This window comes from Delphinus delphis, chromosome 4, assembly GCF_949987515.2.
Source record: "Delphinus delphis chromosome 4, mDelDel1.2, whole genome shotgun sequence".
In the NCBI taxonomy this organism is placed as follows: Eukaryota; Metazoa; Chordata; class Mammalia; order Artiodactyla; family Delphinidae; genus Delphinus; species Delphinus delphis.
Genome location: NC_082686.1, coordinates 110,639,028 through 110,662,964, shown reverse-complemented (window position 1 = coordinate 110,662,964; position 23,937 = coordinate 110,639,028). Strand labels below are relative to the sequence as shown.

The window sequence follows — 23,937 nt, the reverse complement described above, 5'->3', positions numbered from 1 at the left end:
GAAGATAGTGGGATCATGAGATGGAAGAAACCTGGGTTCCTGATTAAATCTTGGAGGAAAGCCACCCAACCAGAAACATCTACTTGGGAACTTTGGGTAAGTGAGAAACAAACCTTTGTTATGCTAGGCCATTGTGATCTTGGGGCTGTTTTTTACAGCAGATGACCTACACTGATTAAAACAATGAATACCTGTTGGTTGGTTGTACGAAATTCTTTTAAAGAGAAGAGACTTGTTATATCTTCTGCAGTACCTTCACAGCAAGTGCTTAATGAATGTCCAAGAAAATTTCTTCTGAAAAAGGATAACTTTCATCTGTCTTTCACAGGGAGTGTAAGATTTTTAAGATTTTGTCTGTTTGCTTTTTAAGTGATACATCCAGGATCTAGCACAGTGCCTGGCATATTTGTCTATTAATCTCTTTCAGCACCTGTTTGAGTCACATAATGGCTGGCTATGGACTGACTGAGATCCTAGGGAAGCTCACCGACCCACCAGGCATGCCAGCAGGACTATACAAATCAGACTAGACCTCTAATGAAGTAAAATAAACAAACAAAATCCAAGGGATTCTGGTTGCTGTGATACACTATATGATTTTAGGCAAGTGGCTCAATGCCAAAGAATTCTCCTTTGAGAAATGAGAGTAAAAAGAAGAAAAACAGGAGACAAATTAGAGTTGAGAGAATTGAAATCATTTTAAAGCCACCGCACCCCTAGAGTTAGAGATCACAATGATGGTCTGATACCTCAAGGAAGCATAATTTTTAAAGCTTAAAGATATATATCAAAAAAATTCATATAACCCCTATCTTACACCATATACAAAAATCAACTCAAAATAAATTAAAGGCTTGAATGTAAGTCATGAAATCATAAAATTCCTATAAGAAAACATAAGGAAAAAGCTCCTTGACATCGGTCTTGGCAACGATTTTTTGGGGGAGCTTTGAACCAAAAGCAAAGGCAACAAAAGCAAAAATAAACAAGTGGGACTATATCAAACCAAAAAGCTTCTACACAGTAAAGGAAGCCACAACAAAATGAAAAGGCAGCCCACCAAATGGGAGAAAATATTTGCAAATCATATATCTGATAAAGGGTTAATACCCATAATATATAAAGAACTCAAATAGCTCAATAGCAAAAAACAAATGAAACAAAAAACATAAACAACAACAACAAACACTCTGATTAAAACATAGGCAGAGGAACTGAATAGACATTTCTCCAAAGAAGAAATACAAATGGCCAGTAAGTACAGAAAAAATGTTTAACATCGCTAATTATCAGAGAAATGAAAATCAAAACCACTGTGAGATATCACCTCACATCAATTAGAATGGCTGCTGTCAAAAAGACAAGAAATAACAAGTACTGGCAAGGATATGGGAAAAAGAGAACCCTTGGGCATTGTTGGTGAGGATGTAAATATTGGTACAGCCATTATGGAAAACAGTATGAAGGTTCCTCAAAAATTAAAAATAGAACTACCATATGATCTAGCAATCCCACTTCTGGGTATATATCCAAGGAAAATAAAAACAGGATCTGAAGGAGATATCTGCATCACCATGTTCACTGCAGCATTATTCACAACACCCAAGATATGGAAACAACCTAAGTGTCTGTCAGTGGATGAATGGATAAAGAAGGTGATTTTATATATATATATATATATATATATATATATATATATATACACACACACACACACACACCTGAATACTATTCAGCCATGTGAAGAAGGACATCCTGCCATTTGTGATAATATGAATGGAACTTGAGGGCACTAAATTAAATGAAAAAAGACAGAGAAAGAGAAATACTGCATGATCTCATTTATATGTGGAATCTAAAAATGCTTAAGTCATAGGAACAGAGATTAAAATGGTGGTTACCAGGGGTGTGGGGGCAAAGGGGTGATATTGGTTAAAGAGCACAAACTTCCACTTGTAAGATGAATAAGTTCTGAGAAACGAATGTACAGAATGGTGATTATGGTTAATACTGTATTTTATACTTGAAAGTTGCTAAGAGAATGAGTAGATCTTAAATATTCTCATCATTAAAAAGAAATAGTATATTATATGATGTAATGCTGGTGTTATTTAACACTATGGTGGTAATCATTTTGCAATATGTATGTGTATCAAATCAACACATTGTATACCTTAAACTTATACAGTTATACGTCAACTATATCTCAATAAACCTGGAAAAATACATGTAACTGCATTTTTCATAAAAGAGAAATTTCCTTTTCTTTTGAAAAAGTTTCCTACTGTATACATGATAATCACTTAAATTACTGTATTGTTCAAAGAATTTAAAAGCTCTTTATTCCTTAATGTGAAGAAAATCACTACAAAATTAATTTAAAATGATGGTGCTTCCTATAGTGTTCCTAATCAGATAAATTCACCTCTGAAATGTCATCAGTTATGAAATAAAGATTATCAGGGTTATCCTAGTGGCATCTAGTAGCCAGGGCAACAACTAAGAATCAATGGCTGATGTCACTATTGTAGGAATCTCTGATGAACTTGAAAACTCATCACTAAGGTCTGCTGTTTCCTTGATTATGTTTTATTGATATAAACAATTTAGTACAATGAGCAGATCCACAGTGTTTTGACTTTTGGACTCAGCAAATTTAATACACTTTGTTATTCAACCAGAAGCCTGGGGCCCATTTGATTCACTTTAGGCTTTTTATTTTCTTCTTACATTTCTTAGAACATCTTTGGCTTTTGATACACTCACAACCTCAAACTCCTGTTGAAATTCACCCCAACACTCCACTTGTGCAATTAGTAGACAGCCTTAATAGCTAAACAACTGGATTTTGCAAGGTATTTGCAAATCAATGGGATTTTTACAGTGCCATATGCTGGGCTTCTGGGGACTTTTACTCTATTATGAAAATTGTATTAAATAGCAAATAAAATATAATGACTTTAAACTGTCCACATCATTATGACTGTAATTACAGTCATAATGTAATGACTATAATTACATTACGGGATTAGGGGTTGCTTAAAAAATGTCTCCATCCTCTCAACTCTTAACTTTCCGTCTCCCGTTTTTCTTCCTCTTTTTTGTTTCTTTCCCTAGCCTTCCACCACCCTGATCTCATTTCATATCTCCATAGTAACTCTGGACTCAACTATGACCACTTTTCTAATTCCTTGTACTCTGTCTGTTATCTGCATTTCTTCATTCTTTATTACTCTGGGATTCTAAGCTTCTTCAAAATATTTTTATCATCTCCCTTCTCCTCACTGGACTGTATCATCCTTCTTCTGGGGAAACAAAAGGCAAAATAGATTATTTCACTGGTCCCACAACCATATCTTGCATTTTTTTCTCTTGAAATACTGTAAATGCTGAAGGAAAATAAACTATGTTGGATGGGCTTGGCAGTAAGGCACGGTAGCCCCTCAGCAATGAACCAGTGAGGATGTGAAAGAAGAGTCAAGACTTGGCAGGAGGAGGAGCTGGAGAAAACCAAGCAGCTAGAGAAAGCGTTGCTGTTGACAACATGGGAAGTCCAACGGATGTGTCATATCTGACCTCACCCTGGACAGGCCATGAATGCTCAGCTGTGGAGTTTAGGAACACCCAGAGAATCCAGGCCAAGTTGACTTCCCTGTCACAGTGCTGGGTGACCAGTCTGTTGGGGCAGGCCCTCAGTGCCGAGGACTTATGGAAAACAGAATCCAGTTCCCTAGGGGGAGATGCAGATGGGAGCTCAGTGGGTGAGGAGACCGCAAGTGAGCCCCTGGGAAAGCAGCAGGGAAGGTGGGGGAGCGATGGCTGCTGTAGGATGCAGGAGGTGGCAGTAAAACGTCAGTTCACATCCTTCCTGCTCAGAGTATTCCCTACTCTGGTTTTTCCTCTACAACTCCTTCAAAGCTTTTCTGTAATTAACCATATGTGAGAGAAACCGTTTAAGGGCTAACATTCCCTGCCCTTAGCTGCTCCGATGCAGCCCAATAATTTACCATATTTATTTACTTCCTGAATCCCTTGTCACTCTCCAGTACACAGTGGGGCTGTCCCATTACAATCTCTTCCTCTTATCACATCAGCTTGAACGAGTCTTAAGTGCCATGACTAGAATATCAGACTCAACACAAATTGTTAATGTTTCACTTGGCACCACGAGGGCGATGTCATGTCACATTTATGCACGCTTCCTATGTGGCCTTTTCCACCTCGACCCTCCCAGGTCCATCTGGGACCCAGAATAAACAAATGGATGAGGAGGAGGACCTGCAGCACCCTGAAACACCTCTCATCAGCTGGTAGCCCCAACAGCAGCCACACAAGGATGGGTGCAGTATCCTCTGAGGGCTGGATGAAGGCAAATCTAACTCAAGAAACAATTAAGCAGATGTATACTGGGAGCCAGATTTCTTTTCCCATTCTTTTTCACAGTTGCTATAATAATCTAAGACTTCTAAAAATACAGCCATAAGGATGGCACAACCAGAGCTTGCTAACTAAGAAATAATTAGGCTAAATGAACTCCAGATTCAGCAGCTTATAAAAGGAATGGCCCACTGCCTCCATCCTTTTCCCAAATCTTACCAAGCCAACTTGGGAGCTAATATCCTTATCCTACTACTGTTTACTTTATTTCTTTAAACAGACTAGGGGCAGGGGGTGGGGATGACAAAAAGACCAACCACCAAAACTGCTAAAACAAAATGAGGCATATTGCAAGGGAAAGGTTGGAGGAGTTCATTGCCTGAAGTTGAAAAACTCCAAGAAGAAACACACAATCAGATGGCACAACTGTCCTCAGTGGGTTGTACGGTATTCCCAGTACAAGGACTGTGATTTAGATAAAATATGGGAGACTGTGGGTAAAGATTTTGGAGTATGAAGACCTGGGTCCAAGTTCCTTGTAGGATCTTGACCACAACACTTAGCTTCTTTGGGTTTCCATTTTATTTGTAGTAACATGGTGATAAAAATGATGCCCATCAACAGGGTTGTCAGGATGATGAAAGGCATATCAGATGAGAAAACACTTTGTGAAGTATAAATGGCTTGTTTTCATTAGTCACCTTTGGTTGCAGTGCTGGTTTTAGGGACTAATCACTGCCTTGCTCCAAGTTGGGAACCCATTAAAACATACACAGAGGAGTCAGAAGTTGAATCAAAACGTCATCTTTATTACTATTAAGTTGGACTTAAGAACATGGCTTGACCTGTGGCTTCTTCTTATATTCTAAAACATACTATTCTCTTTTTATCTTCTATACCTGTCTTCTTGATTATACTATAAGCTTCTGGAGAGTGGATTATGCCTTGTGCCTCTTTGTAGCCCTAGAATTTTCCCCAGAGCCATACGTGCAGCAGGTGCTCTGTCTGATAAGAAGTCATGATGAACCACTTTTGTACTCCAGTTTTCTGTGTGAAGCTGCCCTCTCCACTAGCCTGGAGTTTGTGGAGAGAAGGGCTCACATCTTTTCACTCCCAGTGCCTAGCACAATGCCTAGGAATGAAATACATAGTAGGTTCTTTATGAAAGTGAGTTGAAAGATAATGAAAACAGAAGGATACCAAATGATCTACCAAGGGGTTGTAGAGAGGGATTAAAGTAGGGATGTCTTCTAAAAATTCCATTCTTTTTTTTTTTTTCGGTACGCGGGCCTCTCACTGTTGTGGCCTCTCCCGTTGCGGAGCACAGGCTCCAGACACACAGGCTCAGCGGCCATGGCTCACGGGCCCAGCTGCTCCACGGCATGTGGGATCCTCCCGAACCGGGGCACAAACTCATGTCCCCTGCATCGGCAGGCGGACTCTCAACCACTGTGTCACCAGGGAAGCCCCTAAAAATTCCATTCTTGATAGCTCATTCATTTGGAAAGAGCTCTACCTGAAAATTGTTTGTGATTTAAGAATTTATGTGAGATAGTTTTCCTCAAGACAAATTTTAGCCTTTGTCTGCTCATCAGGCCCCTTGCCTATCTGGCCATCTGTGCTCTGGATATCTCAATTAGAGTTACTCTGCTAATGTTCTTAGCAGAGAAGAACAGTCACTTCGTAATTAAATTAGAGCCATGACAGAAGCCTGTGACATCTGATGACCCTTGTTCTCCCAAGGGATGCATGCACCATGAAACCTTCCTTTTGGGTTGCTGGTGGAATCAGCTCACGGCATGATACCCAGGCCTCCTGGACAAGTGTAGGAAAGCTGTGAGAAATAACTCGTCTGCCCCTGCATCATTAAGCTCCTTGGGAACTGAGGGAGACGCAGGGCTGCCAGGCCAGGATTGCAGCAGAGGTCAGGATGAGATGGATACAGAGGGGCTGAGGATCTCAAAACATGCTTTGGAGGAGGGACGCTCATTAGTTCAGGGCCTTGCGGAGGATATGAGGAAAGAAGCCTTCCTGGACAGATAAACTCTCAATGCTTCCATGGCTCACTGTCACAGCTACCCAAGCAGTGCTGCTCGAGAGTCAGGCCCTCTGCTTTATGTGATGTTCTCTGTTTTCTAAGCCCCGAGGAGCTCCAAGAGCCTGATGCTACCCACTTCGAGAGAGGCTCACATGTGTGCTTTGTGTTCAACCCTGGAGTACACATTCTCTGTGGGCAGTGTGAGAATCCCCTGACCTTGTCCTTCTTCCAGAACAACTCAAAATAAAACAACTTTACTTAAAGGGATTTACTAACTCCTATCTCTTAACATGATGGCCAGAGACTGATGGGCTAGAGGCACAGTCATTTATCCTGGACCAAGGCCCTGGTGTTCTGCCTCAGTGGGCCCCACCCACCAGGCTCCATACCACGGGGCTGATGGAGGGCAGAAAGGGCAGAGGAACTTCAAAACCAATAGTCAGATGTCACCGATACAGACTCACGCAGCCAGGAGCCTCGTGCGGCACTGTGTGCTTGAAATGTTGCTAGTGAGTGAGGACCTGAATTTTAAAGTTTTATTCATTTTGAACTAAACTTAAAAACTAATAACAAATTCAATTGTTAGAAAAGTATGTGAATCTAATTTAAGTATGTGAATCTAATTTTTCAACTATATATTTTATGATATCTAAATGCCAATCAAGTACTTCTGATGAAAATTCAGTGTCCAAATTGAGATGTGCTGTAAGTGTAAATTATATATGGGGTTTCAAAGACCCGGTATGAAAGCAAGCAAACAAAATACTTCACTAATAATTTATAAAATATTGATTACATGTTGAAATGATAATATTTTAGATATACTGGGTTAAATAAAATACATTACTAAAATTAATTTCACCTATTTCTTCCCACTTTTTCTAATGTGGCTACTGGAAAATATAAAATTGTGACTTACGTTCTCTATGTCTATCAGACAGTACTAATCTAGATCATAAATCCAACCCCTTTCAACATGGGTCTCACCTGACAATATGAACCACCCAAGAAACCTGCCCATTGGTCCTCTATCTGGTTCATTCTGTTTTAATGCCATTTTTGTTGGAGGACTTTCATGAGCTGGGCACTGTTCAATGTTGGGAATACAGCATGTTAGCTTGTAGCTGACATTCCAAGGGGAGATGTAGGCAATGCAAAAAACAAGGCAAAGAAAATGTCAGATGGCTCCATGTGCTATGCAAGACTTAAACCAGGGTAACCTGATGGAGAGAGCCTGGGTGGAGAGGAAGCTGCTGGGAGGAGGTCAGGGGGCCACGCCCCAAGCAGCAGGGAGCCATTCACGCCAGGTTGTTGGAACACTTGAGGAAGGAAGAGAAAATCAGTGTGACTGGAGCACAAGGCAAGGTGGAGGGTGGTGGAAGGAGAGCCTAGAGTGAGCACTGCACCTGGCTCCGTGGACCCATGTTTGAGCCTCTGACCTCACATCAACCAGGCTTGCATCTTGAACAAGTTACTTATCCTCTCAGGATGGCATCCACTGCTTCATCTGTCAAATGGGGTGACAATTACTACAGGGTCTTCCATTCAGCTCTGCAAGTATATGCTTTTATGACTCTTCCATATATTCCAGGGAATAAAATCTTGTCGTGGAAAATGGAAGAAAAAGGAAGCAAGTGGAAACATCCTGACTGCTAATCTCTTTCTAGATTTAGCAATTGCTTATCTGATGCCTCCTCTTTCTCTTCCTCTCCTCCTTCTTTTTTTTTTTTTTAAAGAAAATGAACTTTATTTGACATCAAGCCAACTCATTTTCATGTAGCATCAGAAGGTAAACTTCTAAATTCCCTGGTGTACACACACAAGTTTTTCTCTAAAACCTGGATCAGCTTCCTCACAAGAACTATTAGACGTTCTGCATAAAGACTGCCCTCCTTCCTTTATAATTATACTACAATTCTCTCAGAAGTCTATAAATAATTTCCTAGTTTTTAGAACTTTATATTTTTGAAGCATCTGTTGATTGGGGAAATCTGGATCCTCAGACTGGCAATGACTCTTGCCAAAGTTCCACCTATGGGAAAACATTCCCAAGGAGACCACATGTGTAAGAGCCACATCTCCAGGGAAAGATTAAAATACCTGGTCCCTCTCATTTATCATCCCAATTTAATCATGCACAGGAGAAGCCCATGGGGCCACATCTGGCGGGATTTCAATTACACCTCTAACCACAGACATCTTCATCACCAGCCCTTCGCCGGTCACCTCCAGTCCTCAGCTGGGACCCCAGACAGGTTCTCAAAGAAGGAGACTTAGCAGGAGGACTCGTAGGGGAAAGGACAGAGATGTAATAGTTTGCATTTGTAATATGGTGCATAAGGATGAGAACAAGGTCCTAGAGATAAAAGAGAGATGAAGTTTTACTTTAACTCCAGAGAAACGGGAGGAGTAGGGGAAGGGGTGATAATGGTGGTGAAATAATAACAATCCAAAATTTATAGCTCTGTTCCAAATGCTTTGCGTGTCTCAGTGTATCAAATGTGATAACATGCATACCATTAATTTAACGTGCTTAAATGGTGCCTGGCACATGCACTGACCCACCAATCAGGGAATAGGATGCTCCAGCTCTGTCACCCAGGATGGGGACAAGGCCAAGATGTGATCTGCGCTCTTACCAGAGTTCACAGGAGAAACTAAGCCCAAGCCAGCCTCTGTGGGGCTTTGTTGGATACGGCACCCTGGTGGGGCCTCCTTCCCTTTCCAGGCCCACTCCCTACGCCCCTGTTGGTTTCCTGGGAATGTTTCCCAACAAGTCACTTCTTAGGAGTCAAGGTCTGCTTCCAGGGAGCCTGACCAAAGACACTTGCCAAAAGAGAAACTGAATGTCCTAACAATATGAGACCAACTTTTTGGGTGAAATATGGGACATTTTTTCCCTATGGAATTTCTATGGCTAAGCTATTTAAATAAATAGTATGCTTTATTTCTTAGCTCAATTATTTTGCAGTTACCACAGGTCAGAATAACAATAACATATCAAAGACATACTGTGACTATATCTGTCTGAGCCTTCTTTGTGAGTGTTGCTTAGATGAGACCTCAGGTGTTCAGACAAGAAAGCTGCCCAGCCACTTGGGCTTCTTTCAGACTGGCACTCCCCCAACCTCGGAGGCTGTCCAGGCCTCATAATGGCCTCCAGGCCAGAGCTGGAGTCTTAATTATCACCATCGCTGTTCCAGTGCCCCACTCTAGAGCTTCCAACCCTCCCTTCCCATCATCTCCCACTGCAACCCAGGATGCCGGGGCATGACCTAGCAGGCACTTGGGGCACGATACTGGTCCCTCGTCTAGGTGACTCAAGGACTCTGGCTTTTGGGGAAAGTGGGTATGCTCTCATTTCTTCATCTAACCATGGAATTTCAAAGTAAACTGTAGCATCTTTTCATCTCAGAGGGCTCTGGGCTCTCTCCTGAGCCACCTTATAATTAGCAGACCCACAGCTGCCAGCACAGAGCCTGGGCTCTGCCCTGTAGGGAGACAGTTGTCTGACTTTGAGAGAACATCTCAGGGAAATCATTAAAGCCCTTATGCTCAGTGTTAACCAGACTCACTCATCACAGTCAGGGGAATCTAATTCTTGCCTCTTCTCATCAAACACAGCACAATTATGTACCCAGTACTGGCATTCATTGGTAAGGTCAGGAAACATAGCTTGTGCACCAACTATATACAGCACGGGAATCACAGCTAGAGCTGCTCCTGCCCTAGGGGCTCACCCTCAGCGTGCATCTCACACCCCCTGAAGCTCATAGCCCTACAGCACTCAGTTTCTGCAAACCTTTCCTGGAAACTTTTACACCAGCTCAATTCACTGTTTTTGTTTGTTTGTTTTTGCTTTTGTTTTTTAAACACTTAGCCCTCTAACCACCACTAGCAACAGCCCTCTCTTGCCCTCACTTTATGGAAAACATCTCCAAAAAGCTGTATAAACTCATAAGCTCACTAGTTCCATTTCCTCATACCCTGCTCCTCAACCCACATCCACCACTTCCTGAGCACATATTCTGAACTGGGCACTGTGCTAAGTGCTCAATATACTTATATTTCCAACTCAATGAAGTATAGCAATATCGTGCTCTAGTTGGTTGAGGGGTGGTCCCTCAAAAGTTCTATGTCCTAACCCAGAAACCTGTTAATGAGACCTTATTTGGAAAAAGTATTTTTGCAGATGTAATGAAGTTAAGCATATTTGAGATGAGATCATGCTGGATCCAAGTGGGCCCTAAATCCAATGACAAGTGTCCTTACAAGAGACACACACAGGAGAGACACAGGGATAAGAGGGAAGGCCATGTGAAGACAAAGGCAGAGTTTGGAGTGATGCAGCCATGAACCAAGGAACATCTCGGAAGCACCAGAATAGAAGAGTCAAGGAAAGATTCCCCCTTGGAGCCTTTGAGGGCAGTGTACCTCTGCTGACACCCTGATTTCAGACTTCTGGCCCCCATAACTGTGAGAGAAAAAAAGTCCTATTGTTTTAAGGCACCAAGTTTGTGCTAATTTGATACGGCAGCCATAGGGAGCTTTTTATAGATGGGGAAACTGATGAAAACGCTGGGGGGGTGGGCGGAGTAATATGACTGGCCACAGCTCACAGGGCACCCTGATATCCTGAGTGATATGCTGGTGCAGCCAGATCAAAGACAAGAAATTAACTTTTGAGGAGCTGTCAGTATACCTGCAGCAGACAAAGGATTTATGCCCTGCAGGAGAAAATTTCAGAAACTTCTGAAGGGGAAGAGAAAGGGAAGAGAAAGTCAGGTGATGGAGACGAACGAAAGGAAAGGAAGGGGAAATGGGTGAACAGGAGAGGGAGACACGAAAGGAGAGCTGGCAAAGGCAATGTGGCTTAGGCTTGGGGAGCTTCTTGGATTCTAGCCTAAAGAATCTCCAGTGTCCATCACATTTGTAAAGGCAATGATTAAACTGTTCAGAAAACGTCCACTGAAGATTTATTACAAGCCAACATGAATCTGCTGGGAAAAAAATCCCTTTTCTTCATTTAAAGAGTTAACATTTAAATTTGCATAAGTCAACAGCTCTATGTGTAAGCATGGCTTCCCTCACCTACGTTCCTGCCAACTATGTAATGGAATACACTCGAAAGTCATAAAATTGAGTTTCTTTAAAATATTTTATTCCTCAGTCTTCACTGACATTGCTTACAATGAGAATGCCTTACCAATGTTTGGTTATTCTGCATAAGAGAGTTGTTGACTTAATGCAAATTTAAAAATCACAACTTAGGGCTTCCCTGGTGGTGCAGTGGTTGAGAGTCCGCCTGCCGATGCAAGGGACCCGGGTTCGTGCCCTGGTCTGGGAGGATCCCACATGCTGCGGAGCGGCTGGGCCCGGGAGCCATGGCCGCTGAGCCTGCACATCCGGAGCCTGTGCTCCGCAACGGGAGAGGCCACAACAGTGAGAGGCCCGCGTACCGCAAAAAAAAAAAAAAAAAAAAAACCACAACTTAAAATGTGAAAGACATTAAATCAACATGACACCTTTAAGGGCCCAGTATGCACAGACTTCCTGGGTTAATGTCACACTTCAAAGTGTTACCTCCTCAATTTTCTGTGTGAATGACTTAACCTTCAGAACCAAAGAGACCTGTTCTCCCTAAGAGAACAGATGTATATTTTTGCATAATAAAAGAAAATCCAGCCTCAAATTCTTTTTTTTTTTTTTTTTTTTTTTTTTTTTTGCGGTATGCAGGCCTCTCACTGTTGTGGCCTCTCCCATTGCAGAGCACAGGCTCCGGACGCGCAGGCTCAGCGGCCATGGCTCACGGGCCCAGCCGCTCCGCGGCATGTGGGATCTTCCCGGACTGGGGCACGAACCCGTGTCCCCTGCATTGGCAGGCGGACTCTCAACCACTGCGCCACCAGGGAAGCCCTTGTGCCTTTCTTAAAACAGAGTAAAAATTAACTTCCAGTGTATCCTGAGGAGTAACTGAAATGTCAAGTTCTAACAGTTCCTAACCCTGCAACACTGTGATTCTCCTGGTTCTCTTCCTGACATCTTCTCTCCTCCTCTTCCTTCCCAACTGACCCTGATTTTGTTCCAAGATCCATTTCACCACTAGGCAGCTCAAGTGATGCAGGGAAGCTGAAAGCATCTTTGGCTCCAGGACAGACCTTCTTTAGTCTAAGACAGTGATTCTCAAAGTGTGGTCCCTGGGCCAAAGCTTCAGCATCACTGAAAATTTAGAAATACAAATTATCGTCCCCATCCCAGATCTACTGAATCAGAAATTCCAGGCACAGATAGCCCAGCAATCTGTATTTAAACAAACCTTCTAGGTGATTCTGTTGCATGGTTATCACTGCTATAAGCCAGTGATTCTCAACCCTGCTTGCACATTAGAATCACCTGATGCCCAGGCCCCACGCTCCCTACCCCCTCTTCCAAAGATTCTAATTGATCTGCGGTGGGTCTGGACAAGGGGATTTGGTAAAAGCTCTCCAGGTGATTCTAATATACATCAAGGTTTGCGAAACAACGATGAAAGCCAATCAGAGTAATCCAGTCTAAAATACTGAATTGCAGTTCGGATGAAATGGATGCCTCCCATTTCCATAATGCTGACTGGAGACCAAACATGTCATTACCATGATTATAGCCACTGGTGGTAGCACTTCGCTGTTTGCTACTAAATGGAGCATGCTCTTTTACTTTCATGGCCTCCGGAGTGATAGATTTGCAAGAGGTGGAGGACAGACAGTCCAACAGCTGTTTGGCAGTGGAGGCATGCTCAATTGGAATGTTTTGTATGGAAAGAGGTGAAAATCATTTAGATAAGAATTCATGGCAAACCAGGATTTGAACCCAAGTAGTCTTAATTCAGAATCTGAGCTCTTAACTGTGGCTGCCACAGTGTCACTCCACATGGAGGTTATGGCCAGGCACCTTCAGTGAGAGAGGGAAGCGCCTTCAATGGTGGTGGAGGAAATGAAAATTCTTCATTTCATATGCAAACATAATGCAATATCTTTATAACTGCCTATAACATTGGAAAGAGCTTACATTTCTGGATTTAGTTCTTGTTTGGACATAAATTCCATGTCAGTTATGATTCATACCACCTCTCCCTCCTTAATTTCAGGGAAAACTTCCTCTCACTTCTCAGGAAAAACAAACCATGAAGACAGTGGTTCTCAAATATTTTGGTCTCATGACCTCTTTATACTCTTAAAAATTGAGGACCACAAAGAGCCTTTGTTTATATGGGTTATATCTACTAATATTTACTATCCTAAAAGTTAAAGCTGAGAAACAAAAAAATTAATCCATTAAAATAACAATAAACTCATTACATGTTACAAATAACATTTTAAATAAAATATAACCATAATTTCTAAAACAAAAATATAGTGAGAAGGGTGTCATTGTTTTAATATTTGTAAATCTCTTTAATATCTGGCTTATGAAAGACAGTTAGCTGGATCTCACATCAGCTTCTGCATTCAATCTGTTGCAATATAGTTGAAGGCTATAAACCATAAAGATAATGCAGTCGGAACTTCCCTGGTGGTGCAGTGGTTAAGAATCCGCCTGCTAATGCAGGGGACATGGGTTCGAGTCCTGGTCCGGGAAGTTCCCACATGTTGCGGAGCAACTAAGTCCGCGTGCCACAACTACTGAACCCCGCACGCCTAGAGCCTGTGCTCTGCAGCAAGAGAAACCACTGCAATAAGAAGCCTGCGCACCGCAACGAAGAGTAGCCCCCGCTCGCCGCAACTAGAGAAAGCCCGCCTGCAGCAACGAAGAACCAACACAGCCAAAAATCAAAATAAATAAATTAATTTTAAAAAATACACCTCTTTGTCACAAAGCGATAAAGAGGCATGGACATATATACACTACCAAACGTAAGGTAGATAGCTAGTGGGAAGCAGCCGCATAGCACAGGGAGATCAGCTCGGTGCTTTGTGACCGCCTGGAGGGGTGGGATAGGGACGGTGGGAGGGAGGGAGACGCAAGCGGGAAGAGATATGGGAATATGTGTATATATATAACTGATTCATTTTGTTGTGAAGCTGAAACTAACATACCATTGTAAAGCAATTATACTCCAATAAAGATGTTAAAAAAAAATACACCTCTTAAAAAAAAAAAAAGATAATGTAGTTGGAAAAGGAGAGCCTCACAGACTTCCTGAAAAGGTCTCAGGGATCCTGAGAGGTTCTTGGACCACACTAGGAGAACTGTTGTTCCTGGTAATGCAAAGCCATTGAAAGATCATCATCAGAGGACAAGCTGCTATTCTGTGGCAATGTTAGGGTGAAGTAGAAGGAGGAGGACTGAGATTAGGGCAGCAAGAAGGAAAACTATTAAAAGGGTTCAGGCAAGACCACAGGAAGCCCTTCACTGAACAGAGACAATGTGGATGCAGAGAAATGTATTCACAACAAGTTAGAGTCCATGGGAGCTGGTATCCAACTGCATCCAGGTTGAAACAGAGAACAAATTGAGATGACTTTAGCTATTCAGGGATGGAAATCCAGGAGGATGGTGATGATAAGGGTATAAATAGGGCATAATAAAATCATTTCTGGTTTAAGTTGGCCAAAGAGGCAAGAGATAAGCCAGAAAGAGAAATGAAGATTCAAGACCATTGACTCAAGGAGATTCAGAGAAATGGACAGGCCCTGGGAAACTTATCTGTTTAAACTGCTATACTCGATATGGTTTAAAATGACACCAACACAGCATTTGCCTTGAGAAGGTAAAATTAATTTCTTTAAAAATGCAAATATCCCTGAAAGTTATGGAGAAGCTCCCTAGCCAATGAAGCATACCTTGGCATTAATTAATTTAGATTGCTTTCTACCCTAATGAATACATGAGAACTTCAGATCACAGACCAGAGTAGGGCAGCTGGTCTGGGTAGGTACCATGGTGGGACTCTGGGTCTACTATGGGATAAGGATAAGCATGGAGGAAAAAGAGAGGGAAAATGTTAATCCCCTGTGGAAGACATTACTATGTGGATATTTCTAGTTTAAGAAGTGCCTGGAGGGACGAATAAAGTCACTGGGTAGCTGGTTGGCAAAAAGTGCTAGTTAGAGCTAAAAAAGCACCAAAGACATTTTGCTCACTGTAAAGTATTTTTAGGGGCTTCTGCCCAGTTCCAGAGATCAGATGAGAGGCAGATCATCCCATTAGAAATGAACTCCATTCTCAACCAGCTTCTCATTATGCCTGAAAGAATCTAGAGAGTTGAGTAATATGGATCTTGGGGTGTGTGTGCATAATTCAAGTCTGAGACAGATGCAATCCCCATGGGCCAGGTAAAGAGGGCAAAAAAGGTGATATCTTTTACCTTCTAAATTCTACAGGTTAGGGGCCCAAATCTACAGCAGGAGTTCTCTTTCTCTTCCACCTTCTGAGTAACAGGGACCCATGAACAGTTCTCTGGATTGAGCAAAGGATTACTTTTTGTATGGTCACCACAGTTCAGTATATTCTGAGGATGCAAGAACAAGAAAGATGTACCAATAATACAGAGTATGAATTAAGAATACAGATGCCTGGGTGTAGAGCAAATGCTTAACTTACTAAACATAATTGCTCCTTAACTCTGAGTAAGTATCCAAACAACTTTGACTTAATTATATATTAGTATATAAAAACTTATGTTCATGAGCTCAAAAGGATTGTCTTGGTCTTCTTAAAAATGAAGTAACGCAACAAATTTCCAGTACACAGCACCCAGACAAAGACCAAATCTGTCAACTCAGGACTCAGCGCCTCTCCAGTAACGTCACGTTCTTCAGCATTTGTGATGATGTTCCTTATTTTCCATTATTACTTTTAAAACAAATTGTGACATGGCCTGGGAAAGGCAGCCTTGATTGTGTCAACTCCTTCCTCTGTAGAATGAGATCAATGATAATTAACATCCTGCTTGCCTAATAAGGTTTGTAAGGATCAAATTCTGTAAAAATGTCATTGACAGACGAATGGATAAAGAAGATGTGGCACATATATACAATGGAATATTACTCAGCCATAAAAAGGAACAAAGTTGGGTCACTTGTAGAGACGTGGATGGACCTAGAGACTGTCATACAGAGTGAAGTAAGTCAGAAAGAGAAAAACAAATATCATATATTAATGCATATATGTGGAATCTAGAAAAATGGTGCAGATGAACTGGTTTGCAAGGCAGAAATAGAGACACAGATGTAGAGAACAAACGTATGTACACCAAGGGGGGGAAGCGGGTGGTGGGTGGTGGTGATGGTGGGATGAATTGGGAGATTGGGATTGACAATATATATACTAATATGTATAAAATCGATAACTAATAAGAACCTGCTATATAAAAAAATAAAATTCAAAAAAAAATTCTGTAAAAATGTTTTGTGAACCAAATGTCAGTTACAGCCGAGCTCCTAGAGAGGCTGTATCCTTCTCTTGCAGACAGGAAGGCCCAATAAGAGAACAGGCATTTACTGTAGTTCTTCTATATACCATGGTGGTCATATCCCATTTTATATATGAGGCACATGGAGATTAAGTAACTTACCTAACATAAACTACCGACTAAGTGGTAGGGATAGGATTTGAACACTGGTTGGCAGCTCAAAAACCCAGATATTCCTGGCACTAGCTTCACACCTACTTTATTACTTAGGTCTAAAAAGGAAAAACGAATGCAGCATTTCTTTTCTACATAATCATGAAGGTTCTCATCACCACCTTCATCCTCAAGCTCTTAGTCATTCCAAGGTATTGTTTAAAATGTGTTAAACCTTCCCAAAGGGCTAAAGCTGGCAGGATGAAATACTCAGTATTGCACTGTGGGATGAAGCCCAAGAAATAAAATAAAGGCAGAGACAGTCAGTTGTAATAAAAGTAAAATATTAAACCCTCAACTGCCCTGCCTGCCAAAGACTGCATCCCTCAAGCACACAAAAGCCTCAATGACTGGTGATTGTGATGTACTGACCCAGAAAGAGCTTGGATTTTTTTTCAGCCTTACCTGACATCACTAATAGGATGCAAACTTTGCCCATCCTGGGTTAGAACCACCCCTGTCTAGCCATAGGGGCCACACTGCTCATTTTTTTCTGTGTGTGGTGGAGACACCAGGCAGGATAAAAAAAAAATGGACATGAACAAAGAGGTCCGAGAGACCTGGCTATGAATTCCAACCTCATCACTCACCACCTGGTCACCCTCGGCCGGTCCTTAACTCACTCATTGCTAACACTTCTTCATATTGGTGCACTTACCTCTGGAGTGAGTGAGATGGCACACGTGAGCTGATCAGCACAGGTCTGGGAACATAGTAGGCACTCCAGAGGGAGCAGTTTCTCTGATGAGCCTCATGGACTGGCTCATGTCCACTAGGAAGTGCTTGACTTTTTTTCTTGTTAAACAGATACTCTCTGGTAGACTAAAGATGATTACAAATTTCTACTACTCTTGCCTTTGAGAGGTGGAGTCCAATCCCTCTCCCCTTGGGTCAGGGTTGGTCTTAGTGACTTCTTCCGCCAATACAATGTGGCTGAAGTATTGTTCTGGGATTTCCAAGCCTAATTCTTAAGAAGCCTTGTAGGTTTTGCCCAGGCCTCAAAGCCGTGAGGTGCCATGTATAAAGTATGACCACCCTGAGGCCACTATTGCTGTGAGGAAGCCCCACTTTGTCCTGTGAAAAGGCCTGAGGGAAAAAAGCCCCAGCTCTTGGAGTTATTCCAGCCCAGATCCCAGCCACTGTGGAGCAGAGAGTCTGCCAACCCCGATCAAACTGCAGATACATGAGCAAAATAAATGATTGTTGTTGTTTTAAGCTACAAAGTTTTGGGGTGATTTGTTATGCAACAAAAGATAACCAGAACACTCTGTCCCCCCTCCAAATTAAAATCAGTTTGCTGAGTCACATAAAGTAACATAATAAGTTTATGTTGACTCTATAGTTCTCAAGTCAGTTTTAGACACTGAAAAACCATTTTGTTTGTGGACAATGTTAATCCAGGCATAAGTGAACAGTTGGCTGACCAATGACATATATGATATTGTTTGTGTATGTATGCCAGAGTTTAAGTTATCTAGGACTTTACTAAATATCTAACTCATCTCATGAAAAAAAATGCTATAAATAACAGCCTGTCATCTCAGATGAACTTATGAAAACCACTCTCTGAAGTCAGACTAATTGATCTATTGCCCAAGTGCTTCACCCTTTCAGCTGTGTACAAAGCTGGGCTCCAGCCCACAATCAGCTACCTAGTAATCAGTGTGGTTTATTGAAGGCCACTACCTACCTCCTAATTTGGGTTGCTTGCGTTTCTAGGCAAGCTTGCAAACAATGAAAAGTGTTAAGACAAGGTTAGTTTCTGCAGCTATCCAGATAGTGTTTGAGGAAAATCTCTTCAGCTTTCCAATATGTTGGACCTGGGAGGATGGGCACTTGTTATAGAATAACACTGGACTCTAAACCACAGAATACTTCTCTGATGCCTTTCAGATAATATATGACCTTATAACATGCACACTCTGGGGCATACAATCAGCACAGGTGAATTCAACAAACATCCTGCTGCCTTCTAAATCTACTATGCTCTTTTTCGTTTCTTCTTTCTTTTGCCTGTAAAACCTGCCTTGCCATCTTGAGGGTGTATCTGTGTGAGTGAGTGAGTGTGTGTGTGTGTGTGTGTGTGTGTGTGTGTGTGTGTGTGTGTGTGTAAAATCCTATTTATCCTTCAAATGTTCCCTATCCCATCAAGGCAGAATTAATCATTTCTTGATGACACTGCTTCTTCAATCCGTAAAGCCTTTTCTCTAACAAGCAAGCTTATCATTAAAAAACAAAAAAAAAGGTAACAAACCCTACAGAATACATGGAGAAAGCATATGAGAGAGTCCCTACAACTCTTGGCGATGTTCCATCAGGCTGAAATCAGGCTGACGTGATCTGTGTTTCAGGGATTAGAATTCAATAGCAAAAATGAGTCAATTAAAACACCCAAACAGAATGCTGTCTGTAGATAAAGTGCTTTGCACTGGGGGCACAACATAACAAGAATTGCTAAATTCTAAGGGCTGACTGGTGATTTGCATCTCAATCTATTTTCATGTTATTTCCTTGGCAAAAGTTAACAAGGAGCCACTCAGCCTAGGAAAGATAGGTCCTCTACCTCAGCAAGAATTAGACAAGCATGGTGAATTTCAAGTTTTCCCAACTCAATGCCTTTGGTTTGACCCGGAGTGAGCAACGTCTGTTGTCCCAAATGTGTCAATCTGAACATCAAACCCACCAACTGGTACTGGATTTTACATTCATTCAGTGACAATCCAATCCCAAAGACTACACACTCCCTATATGGCAACTGGCACTTCGTGGCACAATACGCAAAACACAACAACCTGCAGAGAAAATCAGGATCGAACACTTCATTCTACCATCGAACCTAAACAAACCACATTTTCACCACTCATTATCTAAGAACACGCAAAACTATGCAAAACATTCCAAGTCAAAGGCTGTACAGTCACTGAATGGTAATAGGTTATATGTGACTAAATCCCACAGCCTACCATTCCCTCTTCATGAGGAGCCCAGAGGGGATCATACTGGAACCCCCTTCATTCTGCCACAAAACCAAGAGTAATAACGTTGTTGACACTCATTTTCAAATTGACTGTGCTTAACATGCCAATTTAGAATTATCATAACGAAGTCTACAGTAATTATGTACAGTAACTGAAGCCCAAGGCAATAGAATGACTTAATGCTTGATATTTCAAGTACCTAGATGAAGCAGAGGGAAAATGTATTGTCCTTCACTGACCAAACCCTGGTCTTCCTCCAGAAGGTGTGTAAGTTTCTGGCACTGGGCAAACAATAACATTGATCTATTCTAGGAAAGAAGAAATGTGACATCAACTTACTTAACAGTTGGCAATAGAGGGCCTGTAAACTTCTCTTCATGGTATCATCTGGTCCTGCTTGTCCTCCAGTTTATTCATGATTCTGTCTAGGAAATTGGGAGAAGAAAATTGTTACATCTGGGAAACAGAATTCAAGTCAAGAATCAGAAAGAACTCCACTCAATATGATCCTGGTTGTAAAGCCCAAAATACCTGATTTGAAGAGAAAAATTCTTGGAGTGAATATACCATAGTACAGTCTATGTTATAAAACTACCAATTAATCAATTAGATTCTGAAACTACATACACCACTCATATGGGCAACTAGAGGGTGAGAATCTGGCTTTGGAACTTTTGAGGACTTCCAATTCTTCTCCCCTGCATCTCTAGTCTTGAAACAGGAGAAACAAGAAACTTCTAATCTCAGTTCTGTTATTGTGCTCATCAAACAAAACACCCCAAAAGCATCACCAATTTGAAACTGTATTATATTTAATAACTTTTCTATTATTTTCTGATTATAAAAGATACCTCCAGTGAAGAACATCTAAACAAAATATAGATAAGGGTGTACAAGAAACTACAAACTACCTATCTCTGCAGCCTTTCATGTGTATAATTCTACTGGTCTGCTTTGCTTTATGTATTATACATTCTAATTTTTCTCCCTAGCAGTGGTGACATCTTCCTGTGCTGTTACTGTACTTTACTACTTTTTTTCTTTTCTTTTCTTTTTTTTTGGCCATGCCGCTCGGCTTGCGGGATCTTAGTTCCCTGAACCCAGGCCCTCAGCAGTGAAAGAGCAGAGTCCTAAGCATAAGACCACCAGGGAATTCCCACCTTACAACTTTATTTTAAATGGTACACAGTATTTTTTCAAGATAAAGTCCTAGAAATGGAATCACGAGGACACAATCTAAGGCTTCTGAAATATATTGCCAAATTGCCCTTCATCAATATCATATTATGAAAATCTCCATTAGACTGCAACCTACCCAATGATGGAAATTTGTATTTTCTTTCCATCTTTGTCAAGAAAATAAGCACATATTCCATCTCATTACTTTAATTTGCATTTTATAGGTTTATTAGTCATTTGTCTTTTTAAAGTTTTAAATTCACATTTGACAAAGAGTATTTCGTCACACTCCTGAACCTTCTCCTAGGCCTATCTGTGAACTTCCTTGTAAAACCTGGTGAAAGCAGCTCTTTTGCCCCTTTCCTGTTCACCCACTTCTGTTCCCGTTTTAACCTTAAAAGAACCTAATTACAGGAATGAGATCATTAGGCAATTTAACCTAACTCCTGACTTACGCTCTCCTGAATGCATACCATGTCTTGTTTAACCTGCTGATTCTTCTCCTAGACAAAAAGAAGAGTGAAGAATGAAGTAGTTATAGAATGACTAGCTCTCTACCCTCAACAGCCCCCTAAGGAAGAGTGCAGGCAGATCATGTAGGCAAGATAACATCTGAAGAGAGAGTCAGCCAGTCTGCACTCAGTGGGGAATGATACAGAACCCAACCTCCTGTCTCAATGATTCACTGAGAGTCTTCCCCCTATTTTTCCCTTTAAAAACTGTCATGGCTGAGCAGAATCTTTGGAGTTGGCCTCTGGACACGAGTCTGCCTTCTCCTCAGATTGCCAGCTTTTCTGCTTAAAGCACCTTTTCTTTGTGCTGACACTTGCCTCTCGAATTATTGGCTCTTGAGTGGTGAGCAGCCAAACCTGAGTTCCGTAACACTAGTTTTAGCAAGAACCCTGCTAAATCAATTTAACCAGCACCCCCAAACCCTCAATATATAATCACCCTCAATATCTGGTAAGATTTACTCTACCACCCCCAGGTGATGACAGCCTGGCCTGCTTTCAGCAACAACCCTGTTGGGCCAGTACAGCCAAGCCCCTGACCCCTGATGCTTCCTGTTAGTAGTTTTCCATCCACTGACCCCACACTGCTCCTTGGCTATGAATTCCCACTTGCCCATGCTTTGTTCAGAGTGGAGCCCAATCTCTCCCCCCACAGTAAAATCCCACTGCAGTGGTCCCTGCACCCATCCAGATGGTCCTGAATAAAGAATGCCTTGCCACCTTTAACAAGTGTCACTGAATATTTTTTAAAGACATTCTTTAACCATTCTCTATTGGCATGCTGGGTTTTTTTTCTTATGATACCCCAAGTGGAACTGATTTATCTTTAAATTTTTTCTGAGATATAATTAATGTATCATAAAATTCAGCCTTTAAGTATACAATTCAGTGGTTATTAGCACATTCAAAAGTTGTGCGACCGTCACCAGTACCTAATTCCAGAACATTTCATCACTCTAAAAAGAAATTCCCATTTGTTAGCAGTTATTTCTCATTGTCCCCTCTCCCCAGTCCCTGGCAACCACTAATCTACTATGGGTTCACCTATTCTGTACATTCCACATAGATAGAATCATATAATATACGGCCTTTTGTGCCTGCCTCTTTCACTTAGCATAGTGTTTTTAAGGTTCATTCATGGTGTAAAGCATGCTGTTTTTTTTCTTATTTATTTATTGTAAGAACTATACACACACACAAACACACACATTATCATGGTTAGAAAGGCCTTCTTTACTTAATTCAGGATTACATAAATAGTTGCCTGTATTTTCTTCTGGTATTTTTTATTTCATTTAGGTCCGTTTCTGGACTTTGTGTTATGTTTTACTTCTCTGTCTGCTCATTGTTTCATTAAACAATACGTGTTGTTTAAATTAAATTCTTGGTAGAATTAGTCTTCCATCATTACTCTTCTTTTTAAGATTTACCTTGTTCTTTGAGCTTGTTTTTCCCCCCAAATTAACTTTAAGATAATTTTTTTTTTGCAGTATGCGGGCCTCTCACTGTTGTGGCCTCTCCCGTTGCGGAGCACAGGCTCCGGACGCGCAGGCTCAGCGGCCATGGCTCACAGGCCTAGCCACTCCGCGGCATGTGGAATCTTCCCAGACCGGGGCACGAACCCGTGGTCCCCTGCATTGGCAGGCAGACTCTCAACCACTGCGCCACCAGGGAAGCCCAACTTTAAGATAATTTTATTAAACTTCAGAAAAAATATCATTGGGATTATAGTTGGAATTATCTTCTACTTGCTTCATTAATTTGGGAGAGACCTGATCTCTTCAAAATCCAAGTGTGGTGAGGAAAAAAATAATCTTTAAATATGGTTGCTCTGGAGATCAGAAGAATTCCTTTTGGAGGAAGAGAAGTGCTCTTGTTTTGGGGGATGGGGTAGGGAGTTGGGGAACCATAGCTCAATGACTTCTTTGGTTAGGCAAATTAAAGCTCCCCTCCTCCAAACCCCAATGTGAACTAGCAGAGTAGGAAGGAGAAAAAGAGAGAGTTAAATTTCTCTCCATTATAATACAAGAGGAGGTTTGAGTTCCAAAAGGCTAGGAAAGAGGGATTAAGTAGTCTAGAAATCTGAGAGGCTGAGGAGATGATACACAAGAGATCCTGAGAGACTGAAGAGGCAGTTCCAAAAGACAGCAGCAGGTGGGACCCAAGAATAAACTGAGAAATTCCCCGCAAACTTTAATAAGCATAATATTTAATTTTTCATTGCTTCTTGCTTCATGCTGTTTGTCG

At 41.5% G+C, this 23,937-nt stretch overlaps 1 protein-coding gene across 5 annotated transcripts in view; it reads right to left on the bottom strand.

The window, feature by feature from the left end:
• The window catches only part of TMEM108 (transmembrane protein 108), a 369,830-nt gene that overhangs the window by 131,193 nt on the left and 214,700 nt on the right, over positions 1-23,937 (bottom strand). For 4 of the 5 annotated variants that reach the window (XM_060010030.1, XM_060010031.1, XM_060010032.1 and 1 more), the window contains one exon: positions 20,339-20,424. In XM_060010030.1, coding sequence (XP_059866013.1) covers positions 20,339-20,378 — 40 coding nt within the window. In that variant the 5' untranslated portion in view covers positions 20,379-20,424. The remainder of the gene's footprint in view (positions 1-20,338; positions 20,425-23,937) is intronic. The other variant, XM_060010029.1, reaches the window with a different exon arrangement.